Below are 20150 nucleotides of genomic sequence, written 5' to 3'. Positions count from 1 at the left end.
ACCATTTGTGTTGAGAATTGAGATTGTGTGGGTCACCATTTGTGTTGAGAATTGAGATTGTGTTCGTCACCATTTGTGTTGAGAAATTTGTGTTGAGAATTGCGATTGTGCAGGTCACCATTTGTGTTGAGAATTGCGATTGTGCAGGTCACCATTTGTGTTGAGAATTGAGATTGTGCAGGTCACCATTTGTGTTGAGAATTGCGATTGTGCAGGTCACCATTTGTGTTGAGAATTGCGATTGTGCAGGTCACCATTTGTGTTGAGAATTGAGATTGTGCAGGTCACCATTTGTGTTGAGAATTGCGATTGTGCAGGTCACCATTTGTGTTGAGAATTGCGATTGTGCAGGTCACCATTTGTGTTGAGAAATTTGTGTTGAGAATTGAGATTGTGCAGGTCACCATTTGTGTTGAGAATTGCGATTGTGCAGGTCACCATTTGTGTTGAGAATTGCGATTGTGCAGGTCACCATTTGTGTTGAGAATTGCGATTGTGCAGGTCACCATTTGTGTTGAGAATCGAGATTGTGTGGGTCACCATTTGTGTTGAGAATTGAGATTGTGCAGGTCACCATTTGTGTTGAGAATTGAGATTGTGCAGGTCACCATTTGTGTTGAGAAATTTGTGTTGAGAATTGAGATTGTGTTCGTCACCATTTGTGTTGAGAATTGAGATTGTGTTCGTCACCATTTGTGTTGAGAATTGAGATTGTGTTCGTCACCATTTGTGTTGAGAAATTTGTGTTGAGAATTGAGATTGTGTGGGTCACCATTTGTGTTGAGAATCGAGATTGTGTGGGTCACCATTAGTGTTGAGAATCGAGATTGTGTGGGTCACCATTAGTGTTGAGAATCGAGATTGTGTGGGTCACCATTTGTGTTGAGAATCGAGATTGTGTGGGTCACCATTAGTGTTGAGAATCGAGATTGTGTGGGTCGCCATTTGTGTTGAGAATCGAGATTGTGTGGGTCACCATTTGTGTTAAGAATCGAGATTGTGTGGGTCACCATTTGTGTTGAGAATCGAGATTGTGTGGGTCACCATTAGTGTTGAGAATCGAGATTGTGTGGGTCGCCATTTGTGTTGAGAATCGAGATTGTGTGGGTCACCATTTGTGTTAAGAATCGAGATTGTGTGGGTCACCATTTGTGTTAAGAATCGAGATTGTGTTGGTCGCCATTTGTGTTGAGAATCGAGATTGTGTGGGTCACCATTTGTGTTAAGAATCGAGATTGTGTGGGTCACCATTTGTGTTGAGAATCGAGATTGTGTGGGTCACCATTTGTGTTGAGAATTGAGATTGTGTTCGTCACCATTTGTGTTGAGAATCGAGATTGTGTGGGTCACCATTTGTGTTAAGAATCGAGATTGTGTGGGTCACCATTTGTGTTGAGAATCGAGATTGTGTGGGTCACCATTAGTGTTGAGAATCGAGATTGTGTGGGTCGCCATTTGTGTTGAGAATCGAGATTGTGTGGGTCACCATTTGTGTTAAGAATCGAGATTGTGTGGGTCACCATTTGTGTTAAGAATCGAGATTGTGTTGGTCGCCATTTGTGTTGAGAATCGAGATTGTGTGGGTCACCATTTGTGTTAAGAATCGAGATTGTGTGGGTCACCATTTGTGTTAAGAATCGAGATTGTGTGGGTCACCATTTGTGTTGAGAATCGAGATTGTGTGGGTCACCATTTGTGTTAAGAATCGAGATTGTGTTGGTCGCCATTTGTGTTGAGAATTGAGATTGTGTTGGTCACCATTTGTGTTGAGAAATTTGTGTTGAGAATTGAGATTGTGCAGGTCACCGTTTGTGTTGAGAATTGCGGTTGTGCAGGTCACCATTTGTGTTGAGAATTGAGATTGTGTTGGTCACCATTTGTGTTGAGAAATTTGTGTTGAGAATTGAGATTGTGCAGGTCACCATTTGTGTTGAGAATTGCGATTGTGCAGGTCACCATTTGTGTTGAGAATTGAGATTGTGTTCGTCACCATTTGTGTTGAGAAATTTGTGTTGAGAATTGAGATTGTGCAGGTCACCATTTGTGTTGAGAATTGCGATTGTGCAGGTCACCATTTGTGTTGAGAATTGAGATTGTGCAGGTCACCATTTGTGTTGAGAATTGCGATTGTGCAGGTCACCATTTGTGTTGAGAATTGCGATTGTGCAGGTCACCATTTGTGTTGAGAATTGCGATTGTGCAGGTCACCATTTGTGTTGAGAATTGAGATTGTGTGGGTCACCATTAGTGTTGAGAATCGAGATTGTGTTGGTCACCATTTGTGTTGAGAAATTTGTGTTGAGAATTGAGATTGTGTTCGTCACCATTTGTGTTGAGAATTGAGATTGTGTTCGTCACCATTTGTGTTGAGAAATTTGTGTTGAGAATTGAGATTGTGTGGGTCACCATTTGTGTTGAGAATCGAGATTGTGTGGGTCACCATTAGTGTTGAGAATCGAGATTGTGTTGGTCACCATTTGTGTTGAGAATTTTGCCAATAACAGAATGTGTGGACAGTCTGCAGTCTTTATCGCACCTGCTGATGCCAATTAACAGGCCCTCCATGGTTCCTTTTTTGTTTTGATCCAAATAAACGCATTCCTATTCGTTAAAATATTTTCCGCAGCACCGACATGCACATCTATAAAGGAGCTTTGGTTCATTCTCCATGTTGTCGGCTATGGAACTGCGGCACAGCTTCATTAGCTTGTGGGGATGATGACATGCCAGTGATAGACCGAAAGTTTCACTGGTTAACCTGTGTTTATACGAGGTGTAAATATGTTGTTGTAGGTTTTGAATCTCCCAAGTGACTGCTCGCTCGTAACCAGTAGTTATTTATTTATTTATTATTGTTTTTAATCCGAGAAGTTTGAGTGGGCCTGTGCGTTTGTGCTTGTGCTTGTTGTGACGTTTTTTTGCGTGATTGCTTTCCAGAGCAGCTACCCGGTATGGGAGGATTTCATCGCTAAGGCAATGAAGTTTCATACGCAGCTTCGGTTCGTCTTCCCCTCCTGACCTTCATTCCATTTCTCAGAACTTTTTGAATAATTGCCATGACTTGCTTGGTTTCAGTTCAACTTGGTGAATCTGTACTGTGTGTGCTTGTTCCACTCATCAGGACAACCATGGGAATAGCCACGATGTTCCTGGATGCCTTCCAGAAGATTGCCGACCTTGCAACCAACTCGAGAGGTAGGACTTGCTTGGTGGTGGCATTTGTGAAGGTCGTTGCTTGTATGGATAGCGCTGTCACTCTTCTTTGAGAAAACAAAAGTTTTCAGGTTAAATTTTTGTCTGGAGTTGATCACTGCCATAGATAATGCTTTGGCAAACAGTACGCTGATGGCTGGAGATGTTAGGAGATTATTGCGATGCCAGAAATGGAGAACTTGCAGGTCAGGTATTGCTGCAATTTTGAGCCAAGCGTGATGCTGTGGCCGAATATTGGCCATGTGCCATGGGCGAGTCCGGATTTGGGTCTTGCGCCGTGGTCGAGTCCGCATTTGGGCCTTGCGCGAGTCCGGATATGGGCCTTGCGCGAGTCCGGATTTGGGCCATGCGCGAGTCAGGATTTGGGCCATGCGCGAGTCCGGATTTGGGCTATGCGTGAGTCCAGATTTGGGCCTTGCGCGAGTCCGGATTTGGGCCATGCGCGAGTCAGGATTTGGGCCATTCGCGAGTCCGGATTTGGGCCATTCGCGAGTCCGGATTTGGGCCATTCGCGAGTCCGGATTTGGGCCATGCGCGAGTCAGGATTTGGCCCATGCGCGAGTCCGGATTTGGGCCTTGCCCAGTGGGGGAGTCCAGATTTGGGCCTTGCGCTGTGGTCGTCTGGATTTGGGCCTTGCGCCATGGGCGAGTCTGGATTTGGGCCTTGCGCCGTGGTCGAGTCTGGATTTGGGCCTTGCGCCGTGGTCGAGTCTGGATTTGGGCCTTGCGCCGTGGTCGAGTCTGGATTTGGGCCTTGCGCCGTGGTCGAGTCCAGATTTGGGCCTTGCGCCATGGGCGATTCCTGATTTAGCAGGTCAGTTCAGTGGGGCACACGGTCGTTGATGGTGCGAAGGGACAGATGGAGGCTCAGTCAACAGAGGTCTTGTTGAATTCTCTCCCAAGGGAAGTTTGTGCACCTGTGAGTGTGTGGTGTGTGAGTTTGACACATGAGTAGCTGGGACCCGAGGCTGTGACATGCGTCACAGAGGTGGAGGTTACATAGTGGGTTTGTGAACCGTGTGCTGTGGCATACGGGGAGCAGTCGTGTTGTGGGACCGAAGTCACATGGCTTGTGCATACTGGCCCATGGCGCAATATGTGAGCATGGAGCATGGAGCATGTGGCATGGACAGAGCAAGGAGAAGGAATGTGTATGGGGGACCCGCTAGTAGTGATGGACGGTGTAGCGTTGGAGGTAGAGTGGCTTCCCCGGGGATTAGTGTGATCTGGGTGAGCAGATGGAGGGGATGCCGCATGATGGAGCATGCATGCGAGCAGTCCCCTGGTTATTAGATCGGAATTGATTTAAATGCTCCCTCCGGGCTGTGCGGGAGGCTTGCAGGATTAAACAAACGCTGCCACTTGAGCCAGGCCCAAACGTGGTAGGACACCAGCATGCAGTGTGGTGGGTAGATTTGATTACAGTGTGGTGGGTAGATTTGATTACACAGTGTGGTGGGTAGATTTGATTACACAGTGTGGTGGGTAGATTTGATTACACAGTGCGGTGGGTAGATTTGATTACACAGTGTGGTGGGTAGATTTGATTACACAGTGTGGTGGGTAGATTTGATTACACAGTGTGGTGGGTAGATTTGATTACACAGTGTGGTGGGTAGATTTGATTACACAGTGTGGTGGATAGATTTGATTACACAGTGTGGTGGGTAGATTTGATTACACAGTGTGGTGGGTAGATTTGATTACACAGTGTGGTGGGTAGATTTGATTACACAGTGTGGTGGGTAGATTTGATTACACAGTGGTGGGTAGATTTGATTACACAGTGCGGTGGGTAGATTTGATTACACAGTGTGGTGGGTAGATTTGATTACACAGTGCGGTGGGTAGATTTGATTACACAGTGTGGTGGGTAGATTTGATTACACAGTGTGGTGGGTAGATTTGATTACACAGTGTGGTGGGTAGATTTGATTACACAGTGTGGTGGGTAGATTTGATTACACAGTGTGGTGGGTAGATTTGATTACACAGTGTGGTGGGTAGATTTGATTACACAGTGTGGTGGGTAGATTTGATTACACAGTGTGGTGGGTAGATTTGATTACACAGTGTGGTGGGTAGATTTGATTACACAGTGTGGTGGGTAGATTTGATTACACAGTGTGGTGGGTAGATTTGATTACGTAGTGTGGTGGGTAGATTTGGTTACGTAGTGTGGTGGGTAGATTTGATTACGTAGTGTGGTGGGTAGATTTGGTTACGTAGTGTGGTGGGTAGATTTGATTACGTAGTGTGGTGGGTAGATTTGATTACACAGTGTGGTGGGTAGATTTGATTACACAGTGTGGTGGGTAGATTTGATTACACAGTGTGGTGGGTAGATTTGATTACACAGTGTGGTGGGTAGATTTGATTACACAGTGTGGTGGGTAGATTTGATTACACAGTGTGGTGGGTAGATTTGATTACACAGTGTGGTGGGTAGATTTGATTACACAGTGTGGTGGGTAGATTTGATTACACAGTGTGGTGGGTAGATTTGATTACACAGTGTGGTGGGTAGATTTGATTACACAGTGTGGTGGGTAGATTTGATTACACAGTGTGGTGGGTAGATTTGATTACACAGTGTGGTGGGTAGATTTGATTACACAGTGTGGTGGGTAGATTTGATTACACCGTGCGGTGGGTAGATTTGATTACACAGTGCGGTGGGTAGATTTGGTTACGTATAGCCATAGTAAAAGGCGGTTAAAGTTAAAGAGAACATGTTTTTGGTGATTTTGCGATGGTTTGAGATACTCCCCCTTCACACCATAGTTGATGTCTGGGGCTGCCAGAGTTAAACGAAGAAGAGTAATTGGATGTTCAATGGACTCATTAAGCCCCAAGTTGTGAGAATAGGGGTAGGCACAACCCTCATCGGGCTGCTCCTCAGGTGAGTGTAGTGAGCCACGCCACTTCATCGTTTGTTTTCAACGTGCGTGCCTTGATCTTCCTCCTGGGAGATAGTTTAGCTTTTGGATTAGTGGGCCCTGGGAGGGATCGATTCGTTCAGAGGGATTTAGAGGGGCAGGAACTGGTATAGTCTTTCGAGTCGAGGGATCAGTGGGGCAGGTAGGAATAGGATGTGTCGGGGTAAAGCCAGCCGTCCTACCTGCAGCTACCACACACTCCTGTGTGCTTGTGCAGTGCTGCTCCTCCTGTCAGCCACTCACCTGTATGTCCTTTGCTGGTCTCGCCATGCCATCTCCTGTGTTGTTGCTTGTTTGTGGGCCACATGGGCATACTCGTCGTTTGTCTCTTCTTCAAACATGTCAACGGCAAGTGATGCGATAGCGTCCACACTGCAATCGGTTCAGAGGAATGACCTCCTCACTAAATCGCCCTTGGACTTTCCGTATCGGATACATGTTTGTTCTACAAACTGGGCCAGAAAAACTGCATTCCAAACTCCACTTCGGTGATGGAAAACGTGTTTTCCCCTTGAAAATGCAGCCAGTTTATCTTCTTGTAGTGATGACATGTCGCCTATATGCCACTTAATGTACCTGGCGTAATATCCAGGGGCTTGCGGAAAATAAATACGGCGGCATCCTCCCAGGCGTACACAGGCAGCAGCCATTCCCCCTGTCCTGCTTGGATGTAGAGATGGATGATCACGAGGTTTTGGCCCATGGTATACGATGGTTAAAGGATCATTTTGCCCCCCCCCCCTCCCCGCTTTTGTCACATGTCTATAGGAGAGCGTTTTTTCGATCAACGGTCTGGCAATAGACAACCTCCCTCTAACAATCTGGATGTTTTGGAGTACTTTGGAGTACAATCTTGTCCCTACGGGCTACGACGTAAAAATTGCCCAAGGGGTCGGCCTATGCAAGTGCAAATGTCCAACTACAATTTGAAGCAAAAAAAGAATCGCATTTGTACACAGTCACAGTTTGGGTCATATTTTTGGTGTTGGCTACCTGACTATTGTGATCAAAGTGGAATAATCTCCCTTGTGATATTCACCCATTTGGTGGGGTTAAAGGATCATTTTCATTCATTTGATGCGTCCGTCCATTTATTTATTTACTGTTGAACAACACGGATCGGTTTGATTAGTTTGTGCCTGGGATAATTTATTGGAGAAGGAAAATGTGCAATTGCTACTGTCCGTCACCCTCCCTCCCAAACAGGAGCAACACGTGACATTGGCTCTGCACTGACACGCATGTGTCTGAGGCACAAGACCATTGAGGGCAAGCTTCGTCAGTTGTCAGGGTATGGTGTGCATGTCTCTTCCATGACTGTGTCTATTTAACCTTTAACGATTTGCCTGGTTTGGAGCTCAGAACGAGTGTTACCTTGGCATTAAGCACAGGTTGAACTCACGGTGAGCTCCAACCTTTTCCTGTATCGACCTGGATTTTGATGTTATTGCCTTTGATGTACAAAAAGCCACAATCCTTCATTTTGATTGGTTGGAATCCTCGGGAGGTTTGATCTGACACTCGTAGTGTGCACGTATCACAAAACTGCAGTGAACTAAATAAACAAAACCACAGCAGCCTAAAGACCTTTGACTGGGGATAATGCTCGGGTTCAATGTTTCGACTACGCAGTGGCCTTGAACTGGGCCAAAGCAACACACATGCACCGCGAGTCAATATAAACCTCGAGGGAAGTATGGAGACCATGGAGGGGGACTGGGGGGTTTAAATTTCACTGTGATGCAAATGTCTGTGGAAAAGCCCATAACACCCATCATGCAATTCTTCATCCCACCTTTCCCATGTTTTAGGGGTAAGTTGAGGTTTGGTACCCATGCTTTCCTTATTCTCCAGGTAGTGGTCATCCTGTATTTTGAAATGTTGAGCCATAAGCCTCTTTCTTCTGGCAAAACCTCGAATTAGTTGTGCCACTAAGTGTTACTTCCTTTTGATGATCTCTTCACAATTTGAACTGGCGCATATCTCCGCCAGGCTGAACGGTTTACGTTTTGTATTCCACTCATCGGCCGGATCTGGATCCAGACCTGAAAGCAAAATCTCTTTGGCTTGTACTTGTCACCAATCCACCAGGTTCCGTCCAAATCCGTCCTCCACTTTTTGACATAACATGCCGTTTTTCATTTTTGCCCCATCTCTCAACGGTGAAGAATCGCTTTAAAATGTGAATAATAATAATATCCGGATCTTCATCAAATTCTCATCGATTCACCTTTGTCTCACACCCAACATGTCCGCCAAGTTTCGTCCGAATCCATCCACAACGTTTTGATATCGTGCTCACAGACAGAGACGGGGGTTAAAACATAACCTCCTGTCCACCTTCGGTAGCGGAGGTAAACATGTACAGATATACAGGTGAATAGATGAATCCCCAATAACACTTTTCTCTCATTTATTTTCTTTCTGGGTTCAATTTTGAAAACTGCTATTCTACCTGTAAATGGATTCGACCCATGGTGCTCCTGGGATCCATCCCTTTGTACCAGTCTGCCATAGATTGTTCAATGGAGCCAGTGTTGGATTAATCGGAGTTGTTAATAATTGATGTGGGGTTTTCAACACCTGTGGAAGTAACTGCCTGTTGAATGAAGCATATCGATGTCCAACTCGTGCTGCGCAGACAACTCGGCTGGGTCGTCCATTTTTGCAGTTGCGGTTAATTTCCGAGGGCATGTCCGCAGCATATCGTTGGTGGTCGAGTGGGAGTGAAGTCGCGTTATCATTTTCACCTCGGATTTGGGGTTTTGTTGCGTTGCTTGAAGTCTGGTGGGCTGGTTCAGCAGGTGCGTAAACTACTGGCCGCTGGTGAATCTTGCTGATGTATGGTAGATCGTTTAGGTAAAGCAGCACCAAGAAGTCATGTATGAGTTTCACTCTGTTATATTATTCACTTGTTTTTTGTTTTTTAACCGCTCGTCTGAAGCTGTTGGAATTCTCACCTCGCTTTTCACAGGGCTTTGTTGGACAGCCTCATCAATCCTCTCCAGGAACATTTGGAGGATTGGAAGAGGACCAGTGGACAGCTCGACAAGGAGCACAACAAAGGTAGGGTAGGTATGTTTTGACTTTGTACTCTGAGCGTTATTTGTCTTTCACGTTGAGCTCTTGTTGAAATGGCATGTGCTTGAACTTTCTACTTTAATGATTTTAACTTTAATTTGTTAGTTAACTTCAATGTTGGGGCCTGTTTCCTCCTCATAGGTGTGTGGTAATTACGAGGAAGTGAGGCTGATTTATCAATGAAGTTGTTCATAATGTTGTTGCGTGTACAGGAGTCACGTAGCACAATTTGCACAATGGGTGTGGTGCCAGGAGCATGGGGCGGTCATGTGCCAAATCAGACAGAGTGTGCGAACGACCACGTGATCCTCGCATCCGTTTCTAATCCAACAGTTGCTGCGACCTGACACACCCACCACGATGGCGGAACAGGATGAACGTCCTCGCACGAATATTAACCACGATGATGCAAATGATGCCAAATTATTATAAAATAATAATATTCAGCAGCCGTTCTATTTAATCAGTTTAGAATGGGAAGGTGAGGTACAAATCCCAATAGGCCTCAAATACAGACGGAGAACATGCCGCCATTGTCAGTTGTTGTTTGAAACCTCTCCTAGTCTAGCCACAGGTCTGTGTGAACAAAGGAATGTCTGGCAACGGTGACAGCAAAAGCAAAGACAGAAACCTGCCAGGAAAGGTGGGATAATTGGAGATACGTGGAAGCATCTGAGCGGAGTTGTTCCGTGCAGGCGAAGGCTGCATTGCGTCGTGGCATGAATCGGCCTGCTGAGCGGGAGAACAGATTCACCAATCCTCCTCTGGTGCTCCCGCAGACCCAGTTTCTCTCACTTTCCATCCAGCTGCAACAGAGAACTGCAGATCCCTCACTCTGAAGTGCATTCTGCTACTTTCAAACTGCATTCTCCTGAACCCCTGCTGAACCCACACTGTATATATATATATATATATCTGACTTCACCGCACTGATCCTCCTTTTCAAATGGATGTTAGATGTTTGATTAAATGTACGGTCCGATATCCAACTTTCAGCTGTACCTACTTCCTAGTACGTCTTGAACGTCACACGTTCCACTGTTCTAAGTGTAGCCGAGTGCATCAAAGCGTCAAGTTAAATGATCTATTTAAGGATGGTAAACACCTTTCCTTGATTTGTTGGTGACATACCAATATTTCTTGTGGATATACCAAGTTTTCTTTCTTTGCGGATATGCTGATTATATATATATAATCTACATGAGGGGCAGTCAACAAGTAACCTTAAAATATTTTTACACAACTTGTTTATTGCATGTACGTGTAACAACTGTTATTTTTCAACATAATCTCCATGCGTTCAATACATTTTTTCCAGCACTTTACTAAGGCCTGGATTCCTCTGGAATTTTTTTAATTTTGGCTGCTTGTGTAGCCATTCGTGCACCGCCTCTTGGACCTCTTCGTCGGATCGGAAAGTGGTTCCACCAAGCGCCTATTTAAGTGGCCCAAATATGTAGTAATCTGAAGGGGCGATGTCTGGCGAGTAGGGTGGATGAGGAAGACACTCAAAATGCAGGTCCTCGATTGTTGCAGCTGTAGCGCGGGCAGTATAGGACCGGGCATTGTCATGCTACAGCAAAACACCGGTAGTGAGTAGTCCACGACGTTTTGATCTGATTGCTCGGTTCAGATGAATTTTAAGGAGGTCGCAGTATGATGCACTGGCGACTGTGGTCCCTCTGGGCATGTAATGCTCCACAAGTGGGCCTCTGCTATCCCAGAAGAGCGTCGGCATCACATTTCCAGCGGATGCTATGTGCGGAATATTTTGGGTTTTGGTGAAGTTGAATGGCGCCACTCTTTGCTTGCCCTCTTCGTTTCTGGCTGAAAGTAGTGGACCCAGATTTCATCCCAAGTCACTAGGCGCTGTAAGAAAGCGTCGCCTTCTGTTTCGTAACGTCACAGAAGTTCTTCACATGCGTCTACTCACCGTTCTCTCAGTTTGAGTGTGAGTTGTGTAGGCACCCACCTTGCAGACACTTTGCGGAACCCCAGCACCTTGTGAATGATATGGTGTGCTGAACCATGGCTAATGTTCAATTCGGGGACCACTTCATCCAGCGTAATGTGACGGTTTTCCCTTAGCACGCGCAAAACTCCTGCAACCATTTCTGGTGTGTCGGCTGTGTGAAGCCGGCCGAGCGAGCAGCATCTGCCACACTGGACACCCCACTTTTAAACTTCCTGTCCCAGTCGTACACCTGCTGCAGCGATAAACATGCGTCACCATATTGCATCTTCATTCTGCAATGGATTTCGCTGGTATTCACACCCTCACTTCCCAAGAAACGGATGACAAAACGTTGCTCCTCCCTGTTGCATGCTTCTAGGGGAGCTGCCATCTTGGAACTGCTCTACTGACGTCATACGCTCAATGTTGCCAGATCTTAAACAGGCAAAACATGACTCTTACCCATAGATATAAGATATGTCGTCTCCAACTACACACATTACATTCTCGAATTTATATCACCATTTTAAGGTTACTTATTGACTGGCCTTATTGACATTGATTGATTGACTGTGTGTGTGTGTGTGTGTGTGTGTGTGTGTGTGTGTGTGTGTGTGTGTGTGTGTGTGTGTGTGTGTGTGTGTGTGTGTGTGTGTGAAAAAAAAAAAAAAAAAAAAAAAAAATATTTGTGAATAATGGCGATTTTAAAATTTTATTATTATTATTTATTACTTATTTATTTATTTTAATACAGCTTTTTTTTTTGCCTTTTTTTTTTGGTAAACCGGTTTTTGCGATATGGAAAATTTTACGGATATAACCGGAGATGGTTATATCTATCTGTTATACAGATATAACATATAACCTTACCCTTCTGCAAACCCAAACCTTTTTCATTTAGGGATTTATTTGGGGGTACTGCCACCAAGAAAGGCCTGCAGCGGCTTCTGCCGTATGCAGTAAAGGATAGCATCGTTTGCTGGGGGCGTAAGTGTGCTGCTAATGTAGGTCAACGTAAGTGACCCTTGGTTGGAGCAGGAATTTTTCATTTTTTTCAGGGTGCCGGAGATGACGTCTACTCTTCGTGAAGGACACCATGGGATTTTTTAACAGGATTTTGGGATTTTTTTAACGTCCACCAACTAATGCCGGTAGACGGGACATTCAGTTTCACATTCATCTGATGGGCGACACACACAATGATGCCTCGCTTGCGAAACACCTGGATGGCAGCTTATAGCTTGGTCAAGATTTGAACCCAGGCAAGACAGCTCGGAGGAGAGTGTGCGTACCTCAAGGCCATCCTGCCTTCCCAGGCCTGTGGCATTGACCTTCCATTGTCACATTGATGAGGCTTTTGTTTGTATGCTTCAAGATGTACAACATCGACATCTGGTTAACCATCCTGCTCCTATTAATTATTAGTCTATACGCAGCTTAACTAAGGAAATGAATCTCGCAATGATTGGTGGACAATTGCTTTGTGCCTCGGTACCCTCAACACCCCTGGAGAAGGGATGTCAATTTAAAATGGTAAAAGGTAACATAATGTGAGAGCTTTAAAACAAACAAAAAAAAACTTTCCAAATATCAGAATCGACATTTGAAACCGAAAATACCATCCTCCCTCTAAAAATGAGGGGTAATGTCACAAATAAAATGTGAAGTTATCATTTTTGTGATTGTTAAATATCAAAGTACGTCGCCCACAACTGACCAGTCCACATCACGTCAACACAGATCCAAGCTCATCCCACTCTCGTGTGTAAAAACCACCTTTAGAGGCCATTTTTCCCCGCAAGCGGGGGTTGGCCTTTTTCGGGGACCGTGGTTGTTGTTGTTTTTTGGTCCCCTTTTTGAAGCAATGTTTTACGGCCGGATGCCCTTCCTGCCGCCAACCCTTTTTGTCGCCTTTTACGACAAGCAGGGAATTACCAGTGAACTGGTACTCAATTAGCCGACCTCGGAAGGAATGTACAGGCTGAGTCAACCCCCCTGGCGTTCGTTCAGCGATCGACCGGGATTCGAACCCAGGATCCTAGGATCCTAATGTCGTGTGTAATAATATCTCGTGTTTCTCGTCGGAAATCGTGTGAATCTCGTGTGTCACGTGTGTGTGTCACGTGTGTCACGTGTGTCTCGTGTGTCGTGTGTGAATCACGAGAAAGGATCTCGTGTGTAATAATAAATATATGGCCGGCCCCTTGTAATCCAACAAAATTTACAAGAATTAAGGGGATTGAGCTGGATCCATTTCGCCATTTTCTTGACAGTCTTGGCTTCCTGTCCCCCACAGCATTCTTCCAAAGGGGGGCAGTGATGGATGCTCTTTCGATGCCTTGAATCCAGGTGTACGTGTCTCTCTTGTGCTCGGAACTTGTCGTTTTGCATACTTCAAAACGGCCCATTCTCATTGGCATTGTAAAACCGATCTAACTACTTGGATACTAGCTTGATAAACTCTTCCTGAAAAGGCTTCGGTGTAAATATTTGCTCAGAGACTCCCCTGCCCCCTTCTTAACCCACCCCACCTCCCCTGCAGTGAAGCAAAATGAAGGCCGTGACTAATCTTGAGCTTCTTCTCATTATAAAACACGTTTCTCTAGGCCAGAGGAAGAACCTAAGAGTGCTATTAATTGCGTTTTAATCTGCATTTCACAGTGACCAATTTTCTTGGATAATTGACAGCACTCATGTCCTTGATTGGCCAAGCCTTCCTGGTTCTTGTCTGTTAAACATATTAATCAAATGCAGAAAAGGAAATTGCACAAATGAATGCAGATGCCGCAAATCCGAATTTTTGTACAAAACAAAGACTAATGGCTAAAGCTTTGCTCAGGGCATTGCTGTATATTCCACTAGATAACGTGACTTCCCTTTATAGGAACTTCAACACAAGAGGAGGCCATTTTGGGAGCCATGCTGGTTGCTACCGTTGCCAACCAACATTCCTGTGCAATGTTTCTCAACCTATGGTTGTTTGTCCAAGCTTTATCCTTAAATGCCGAGTGTCGATCAAGGAAGCAGCGTGTACCATTTTCCTTTATCGGCCTGGTTCACTTGGGGTCGGGTTCAAACTACTGAGCTCTCGGACTCGCTGCGCACACTGCGACCATTAAGCCGAGTCCGGTAGCTCGTATTGTGTGCTTCCATCTGAGCACATGGCTGATGATGCTGTCATCCCAGGCTAAAATCCCATATTTGATACCACGTTGATTTGTTTTTAGTCTCCGAAGTCGCTTGTCTTGAAGGCAATATCTCCACCGACCCAGGACCTCTGTGAGCCTTTGGGTAAATCTCCATTGAACTTTGGCGAAAGGTTGACTCAACATTGTGCTGCAAGTGGTGCAGTTTTTATTTTCGTTCCTAATGCTCTTCATTCTGTTCAGGAATAGCACGACTATCCCTTATAAACAACCCTTCTAGATGATATTCTTCGTTTGTAGCATGAGGAAGCACAAGGGAAGGAAAGACCGGATTGAGAACTGGTGGTCTACTACTATTTTGATGGATTGAGAACTGCCAGGACAGTGCTTTGGATCTACTACTAGTACTACTACTTTAATGGCCCCAATTATTCCGCCCCTTTTTAAGGGAGGATCCTGGTGGACGTTTATGGTCCAAGTCATTCACAGACCGACTGGTCAGGCCTGACATTCCACTGCAGATGGGAGGAATTTGTTCAGGGTCCAGGCGAGACCTCGCTAACGCTTTGTGAAGAACACTTAGATTTTTTTAACATGCACCAAGTAATGCTATCACACGGGGCAACCGGCTTAACGTTCCTCTGATGGACCATCGAGGTCTTGCCGTGCGTGCGAAACACAAGTGTTCTTTTATATCTGGATCGAGATTCAAATCCTGGATGGACTCTAAAAAGCCAGTACGTATACCTCTCACCTGTCTTGCCAGCCTGTAGGACAGCGCTTTGTTGGAAATAGCTTCCTCCCCCTTCCCTTCTCCCATTCCCCCACTCATCCTGTCCTTATTCTCTGCACACTCCCTAAAGCCCTAACGTTGACTTGGGCAGGTTTTTTGCATATGTTTAACCTTGTGTAACCCTTTACCTAAGTGGAACTCCATGTATTGATGCTGACGTTGGCATCATTCCAAACAGGAACATACCATGCTCTGATGATGACTTGTGTTGTCGCAGAATACAAACGAGCCCGGCATGAGATAAAGAGGAGATCCTTGGAAAGCCACAAACTGCAAAAGAAAGTCAGGAAAGGTAGGCCACTCGGACTGGGTCACTTCGAATTTGTTTAAACCCCATCTTCCCAGTGGTCACGTTCCAGAGTGAGATTTGTTTTTGAAAAGTTGATAATTTGACGTGAAATTTGATTTTGATTTGGGAACGCTAAAAATTTGTACCTGCTGGCTGCTGAGAGAAGGTGACGAGGTCGATGGCTGCACTTCACGCTGTCACAGTTTGCAGTATCATTGCTCACGGTTTTAAGGACGTACCAGGTATCTTGTACATTTATGTTATACAGATGTTTGTTTGTAACAGGCAAGGGGGAGGCACAACCCCAGCTGGACTCTGCCCTGGCTGAGGTGGGTGAGTTGTGTGCCGTGCTGTTGGACACGGAGAAGCAGGCGGCACGCCGTGCTCTCATTGAGGAACGTGGTCGTTTCTGCTCCTTTGTCTGCATGTTACAACCTGTCGTGGTTTGTGCCGCACCCGCGCACCATTACATCACCTTTCTGCGTTTGTTTATCACCCTGATTCTAAGAAATTATCAACTCACTTATTTATTCCACATGAATGGTTGCAAGGATAGTGAATGACGTAGGTTGGCACAGGACAGCTCTAGTACTATATCTGTGTTTAAAACGTTCCGCGTGACATGCGTCGTGCTAATCGCATGCTTATGCGCACCCCGTGATGCGTCGTGTGCTCGCTGTGATCCGGCTGTACGTGATTGGAGCGAATGAGAAATGCGCACACATATAAATCTTGGTGTGAGAATACGTGACCTTCATCTTGATTAATTGAGCATGACATTTGTCACACACTGTCCCAAACCTCGTGGATAATCAAACTCCTGTAATGTCAAACTGTACTCGGAGTTCACACACAGGCAGTGGGAAACTTTGAGCTCGATGGGGTCTTGAAGGCCAGAATTCTCAGTCACGTGGGACTTTGTTTTGTATTCGTTCTGCATTGTCTGTGTGGTTTGTATACTGTCGTGTCCCCGGGGTTAAGAACCCAACAGGACGAATGACCGAAACCAGCTTTAACTCCGAGGTATATACCCAACTTGGCGGTAGTGACATGCGCAGGAATGTTTGAAGTCTTATCTGATCGGGAACACAGGCAGGGTTTATCCGAACCCACAAACACAAAGACGGGACAGCAAACTCCACAATACAAGAAAAGTAAGATTCGACAAATAATGATTTTAATGAAAATAAATGCAAATAACAATGAAAGGTGAGGTAAAAACTAAAATTCCTAATTGAGACGTCTCCACTTTGACTCGTATACAAACAAGGTGAAAATATAATGAAAGAAAATAAATAATGTTTTGGTAATCGACTGGCACTCACCTTTGCGTCCCCAAATGGCTGGTAAGGCTTGCTGGTCGTCACCTCGAACCACCGCATGAGCAACGCACAAATGGCGCGGACTCACGCTCCTCGTCGTCCAGAGGAAACATGATGCGGACCCAGTCCACCGCCGATGTCGATCCTGTGCCTTGTCGTTACGACTGTCCCGAACCGCTGTTTCTCACCAGCCCTTTCTCAAGAGCGCACGAGAGAGAGAGAGAGAGAGAGAGAGAGAGAGAGAGAGAGAGAGAGAGAGAGAGAGAGAGAGAGAGAGAGAGAGAGAGAGAGAGAGAGAGAGAGAGAGAGAGAGAGAGAGAGAGAGAGAGAGAGAGAGAGAGACAGAGACAGAGAGACAGAGACAGAGACAGAGACAGACAGAGACAGACACATAAATGTGACGGTTTTCACCATATGTCAGGACTGCGAGAGTCAAAATGGCGAGACCGTGTTCTCTTCCCTCAGCTCTCTAATGTTCCAAGATGACGTAACACTTTGTCCAATCACCGAGCTCCACTCAATCATCCCACCGCGCCTCCACCAATCATGAAGGCCAGCTTGACCTCGTTACGAGTCGTTGGGGGCAGAGTCCAATCTCTGCTTGGGAATGTTCGGATGACATCGGCGGCCGTGAGGTGGGATTTATGTGCCGACAGGCAAATGTGCCGGGTTTGTCAGACCTGGTGGCGTGCTGAGCGACTGAGTCCATTTGTTATAGTTGTTGTTTGGCAGGCTTTTTAATTGTAATAAAGACAGATTGAAATTATCTTATCCCTGGTGTTGGGCTAGCGGCTAGGGTGCCGGCTTAGGATCCTAGGATCCTGGGTTCGAATCCCGGTCAATCGCTGAATTAACGCCAGGGGGGTTGACTCAGCCTGTCATCCTTCCGAGGTCGGCTAATTGAGTACCAGTTCACTGGTAATTCCCTGCTTGTCGTTAAAGGCGGCAAAAAGGGTTGGCATCAGGAAGGGCATCCGGCCGTAAAACATTGCTTCAAAAAGGGGACCGAAAAACAACAACAACCACGGTTCCCGAAAAAGGCCAACCCCCGCTTGCGGGGAAAAATGGCCTCTAAAGGTGGTTTTTAAAGACAGAGGGAAGATCACAGAGGCAATTACACACTGGGGGTTATCCTGAAGCCCTACCTAATTAGCATAGCTCCACCCCTCGTATGGAGACACACACAACAACAACAACAACAACATGCATTTTAAGGCCATTTTCCCTACTCGAGTGGGGGTTTGACAATGACAGACAATTTTGACATGACAATCTTCTCCATTTTGCCCTATTTTCTGCATCTCTCCTTGTTAACCCCCTTGCCCGCATTTCTTCTTCCACCATCTTTAGCCAAGTCTTTCTCGGTCTTCCCCATTCTCTACTTCCTTCTACATTCATTTCCATCACTCTTCTCAACCAGTCACTTTCATCCTTCCTCAACACATCACCAAAGCATCTCAACCTGTTCCTCTTCACAGCATCAATCACAGGCTCTATTCCCATCATCTGTCACAATTCATCATTTGTCTTCCTCTCTCTCTCTCTCTCTCTCTCTCTCTCTCTCAACGATACTCTGCACATCCACCGAACCATTCGCATTTCCACCCTTTCCAGCCTTCGTTGCTGCTCTACATTCATGACCCATGTCTCGCTCCCATAAATCATAACACTTCTCACACATGCAGCATACACCTTTCCCTTCAGCTTCAACGACACTCCCCTCCTCATCAGCACACCACTCAGTTCCCGAAACTTCTTCCATGCACATCTCACTCGAGCAACTGTTGCTGAGTCTGATCCATCTTTTCCATTCAGCATGTCTCCGAGGTAGCAAAATGTTTTCACACCTTCCAGCTTTACGCCGTCTCCAAGATCCAACTCAACATTTCCTCCATCTGCAGCTCCCTCTGTGCACACCTTACATTTGAATGTAGCTGCCACACTGGTTAATGACCCTCTCAGACCTCTACATTTTTGATGAACCCACTCAGCGCACATTGTACATTGAATGGAGTTCATTCCGACACCCTTCCTGCACACAGCGCATGGCCACTTCCCAGTTCTTTCCACCTCACCACATGCTTTACCACTTGCCATCACCTTTGTCTTTCCTATATTCACCTTCAGACCTTTTGTCTCCATACATTCCTTCCACTTGTTCATCTTTTCCTTCAGCCCATCCATACTTTCCGCAATCGACACCAGATCATTTGCATACAACAACTCCCATGGTAAACCCTCCTTTACGTTCTGAGCCAGCACCTCCATCACAGCTACAAATAGTAGTGGACTTGGTGCCGACCCCTGATGCACTCCCACCTTCACCTCAAACTCACCACTGTTCCCATCCTGTATGGAGACACATATACGATCTTATTATATACAGAGTCCCGACTTCGATACATTGAGGTGGGTTCTTCTTCTTCGCGACTCTTGGAGCATGCTAATTTATACTATTCTATCTCGGCCAAGGGATTTCATCGTTTACCCCCCACAAACATAACACTCACCCATCCACAGTTTGAGTTTTGTTTTCTCGTTAACTTTTTTTTGCATGCACGCTGAGTTTGCAGCGTTTATTGCAAAAATATTGAAAAACATTTAAGTAAGGTCTCCGGCTCGTGGAGAAGTTGTTAAATGCACAAACATCTGGACATTGGACCACACCACATTCAGAATCATTGGAATCTCCCGCGATGAAGCTAACTCCACGGGCCTTTCACTCACTCACCACAGGCAGGTTGGTGGTCTTTCCGTCTTCTACCGACTCCTCTCTGGCCTTGCCCCCCCAGCCCTCTCTGGGCTCTGTCCCCCAAATATTCCTACAGGTCGCACAAGATCTGCCTGCAACCCTCTTATGGTTAAACTGCCAAAATCAAGACTTTCTGCTCACCTTCACTCCTTGATTCCTCTTTTCTCCCGCCTCTGGAACAAACTTCCTCACTCTCTTCAATCCCACTGCACCCTCCAGGTCTTTAAAACAGCTGTTCACCACCATCTCTTTTCCTCCCCCATCCAAAACCTTGATCTTTTCTACCCCCGCTAATTTCGGTCCCCTTGTGTTTTATACCTCTCCCCCCCGCCCTTCCCCTCCCACGCCTCCTGCCCCCAAGCCCTCTCCCTCCCACACTTCTCCCTGCTCTCAAATGTTGTGGTTGTGTGCTTCCCCTTCTCTCCCCATCTTGTCTTCCGCTCCCTCTTTTTGTGTGTTTTGTTTGTCTGGTTGATTTGTTTGTGAAATAAATGTTAGCTCTTTCACGAGCCTCGATTCAGTATACAAAAAAACAAAAACAAACAAAAAAAAAAAACCCGTCTTGACTTCAGGCAAACACAGCTGGTGGCCTTGAGGGAAGTAAAAGTAACGTAACATCCCAGAGCACTAAGAGTGCTGGCGACACCATTTTGTGACGTCT

At 45.9% G+C, this 20150-nt stretch overlaps 1 protein-coding gene across 2 annotated transcripts in view; it reads left to right on the top strand.

Annotated features, from left to right (window-relative positions):
• LOC137433795 (protein MTSS 2) overlaps window positions 1–20150 on the top strand; it is a 65573-nt gene that overhangs the window by 26896 nt on the left and 18527 nt on the right. The window contains exons 3-8 of one of the 2 annotated variants that reach the window (XM_068126151.2): window positions 2938–2999; window positions 3122–3195; window positions 7359–7443; window positions 9127–9218; window positions 15344–15418; window positions 15701–15858. In XM_068126151.2, coding sequence (XP_067982252.1) covers window positions 2938–2999; window positions 3122–3195; window positions 7359–7443; window positions 9127–9218; window positions 15344–15418; window positions 15701–15858 — 546 coding nt within the window. Of the gene's footprint in view, window positions 1–2937; window positions 3000–3121; window positions 3196–7358; window positions 7444–9126; window positions 9228–15343; window positions 15419–15700; window positions 15859–20150 lie in introns of both variants that reach the window. The other variant, XM_068126150.2, reaches the window with a different exon arrangement.

This window comes from Myxine glutinosa, chromosome 10 (genome assembly GCF_964187855.1).
Source record: "Myxine glutinosa chromosome 10, kmMyxGlut1.1, whole genome shotgun sequence".
In the NCBI taxonomy this organism is placed as follows: Eukaryota; Metazoa; Chordata; class Myxini; order Myxiniformes; family Myxinidae; genus Myxine; species Myxine glutinosa.
The sequence above is the reverse complement of the archived record's forward strand: the minus strand, read 5'-3'. Positions and strand labels throughout refer to the sequence as shown.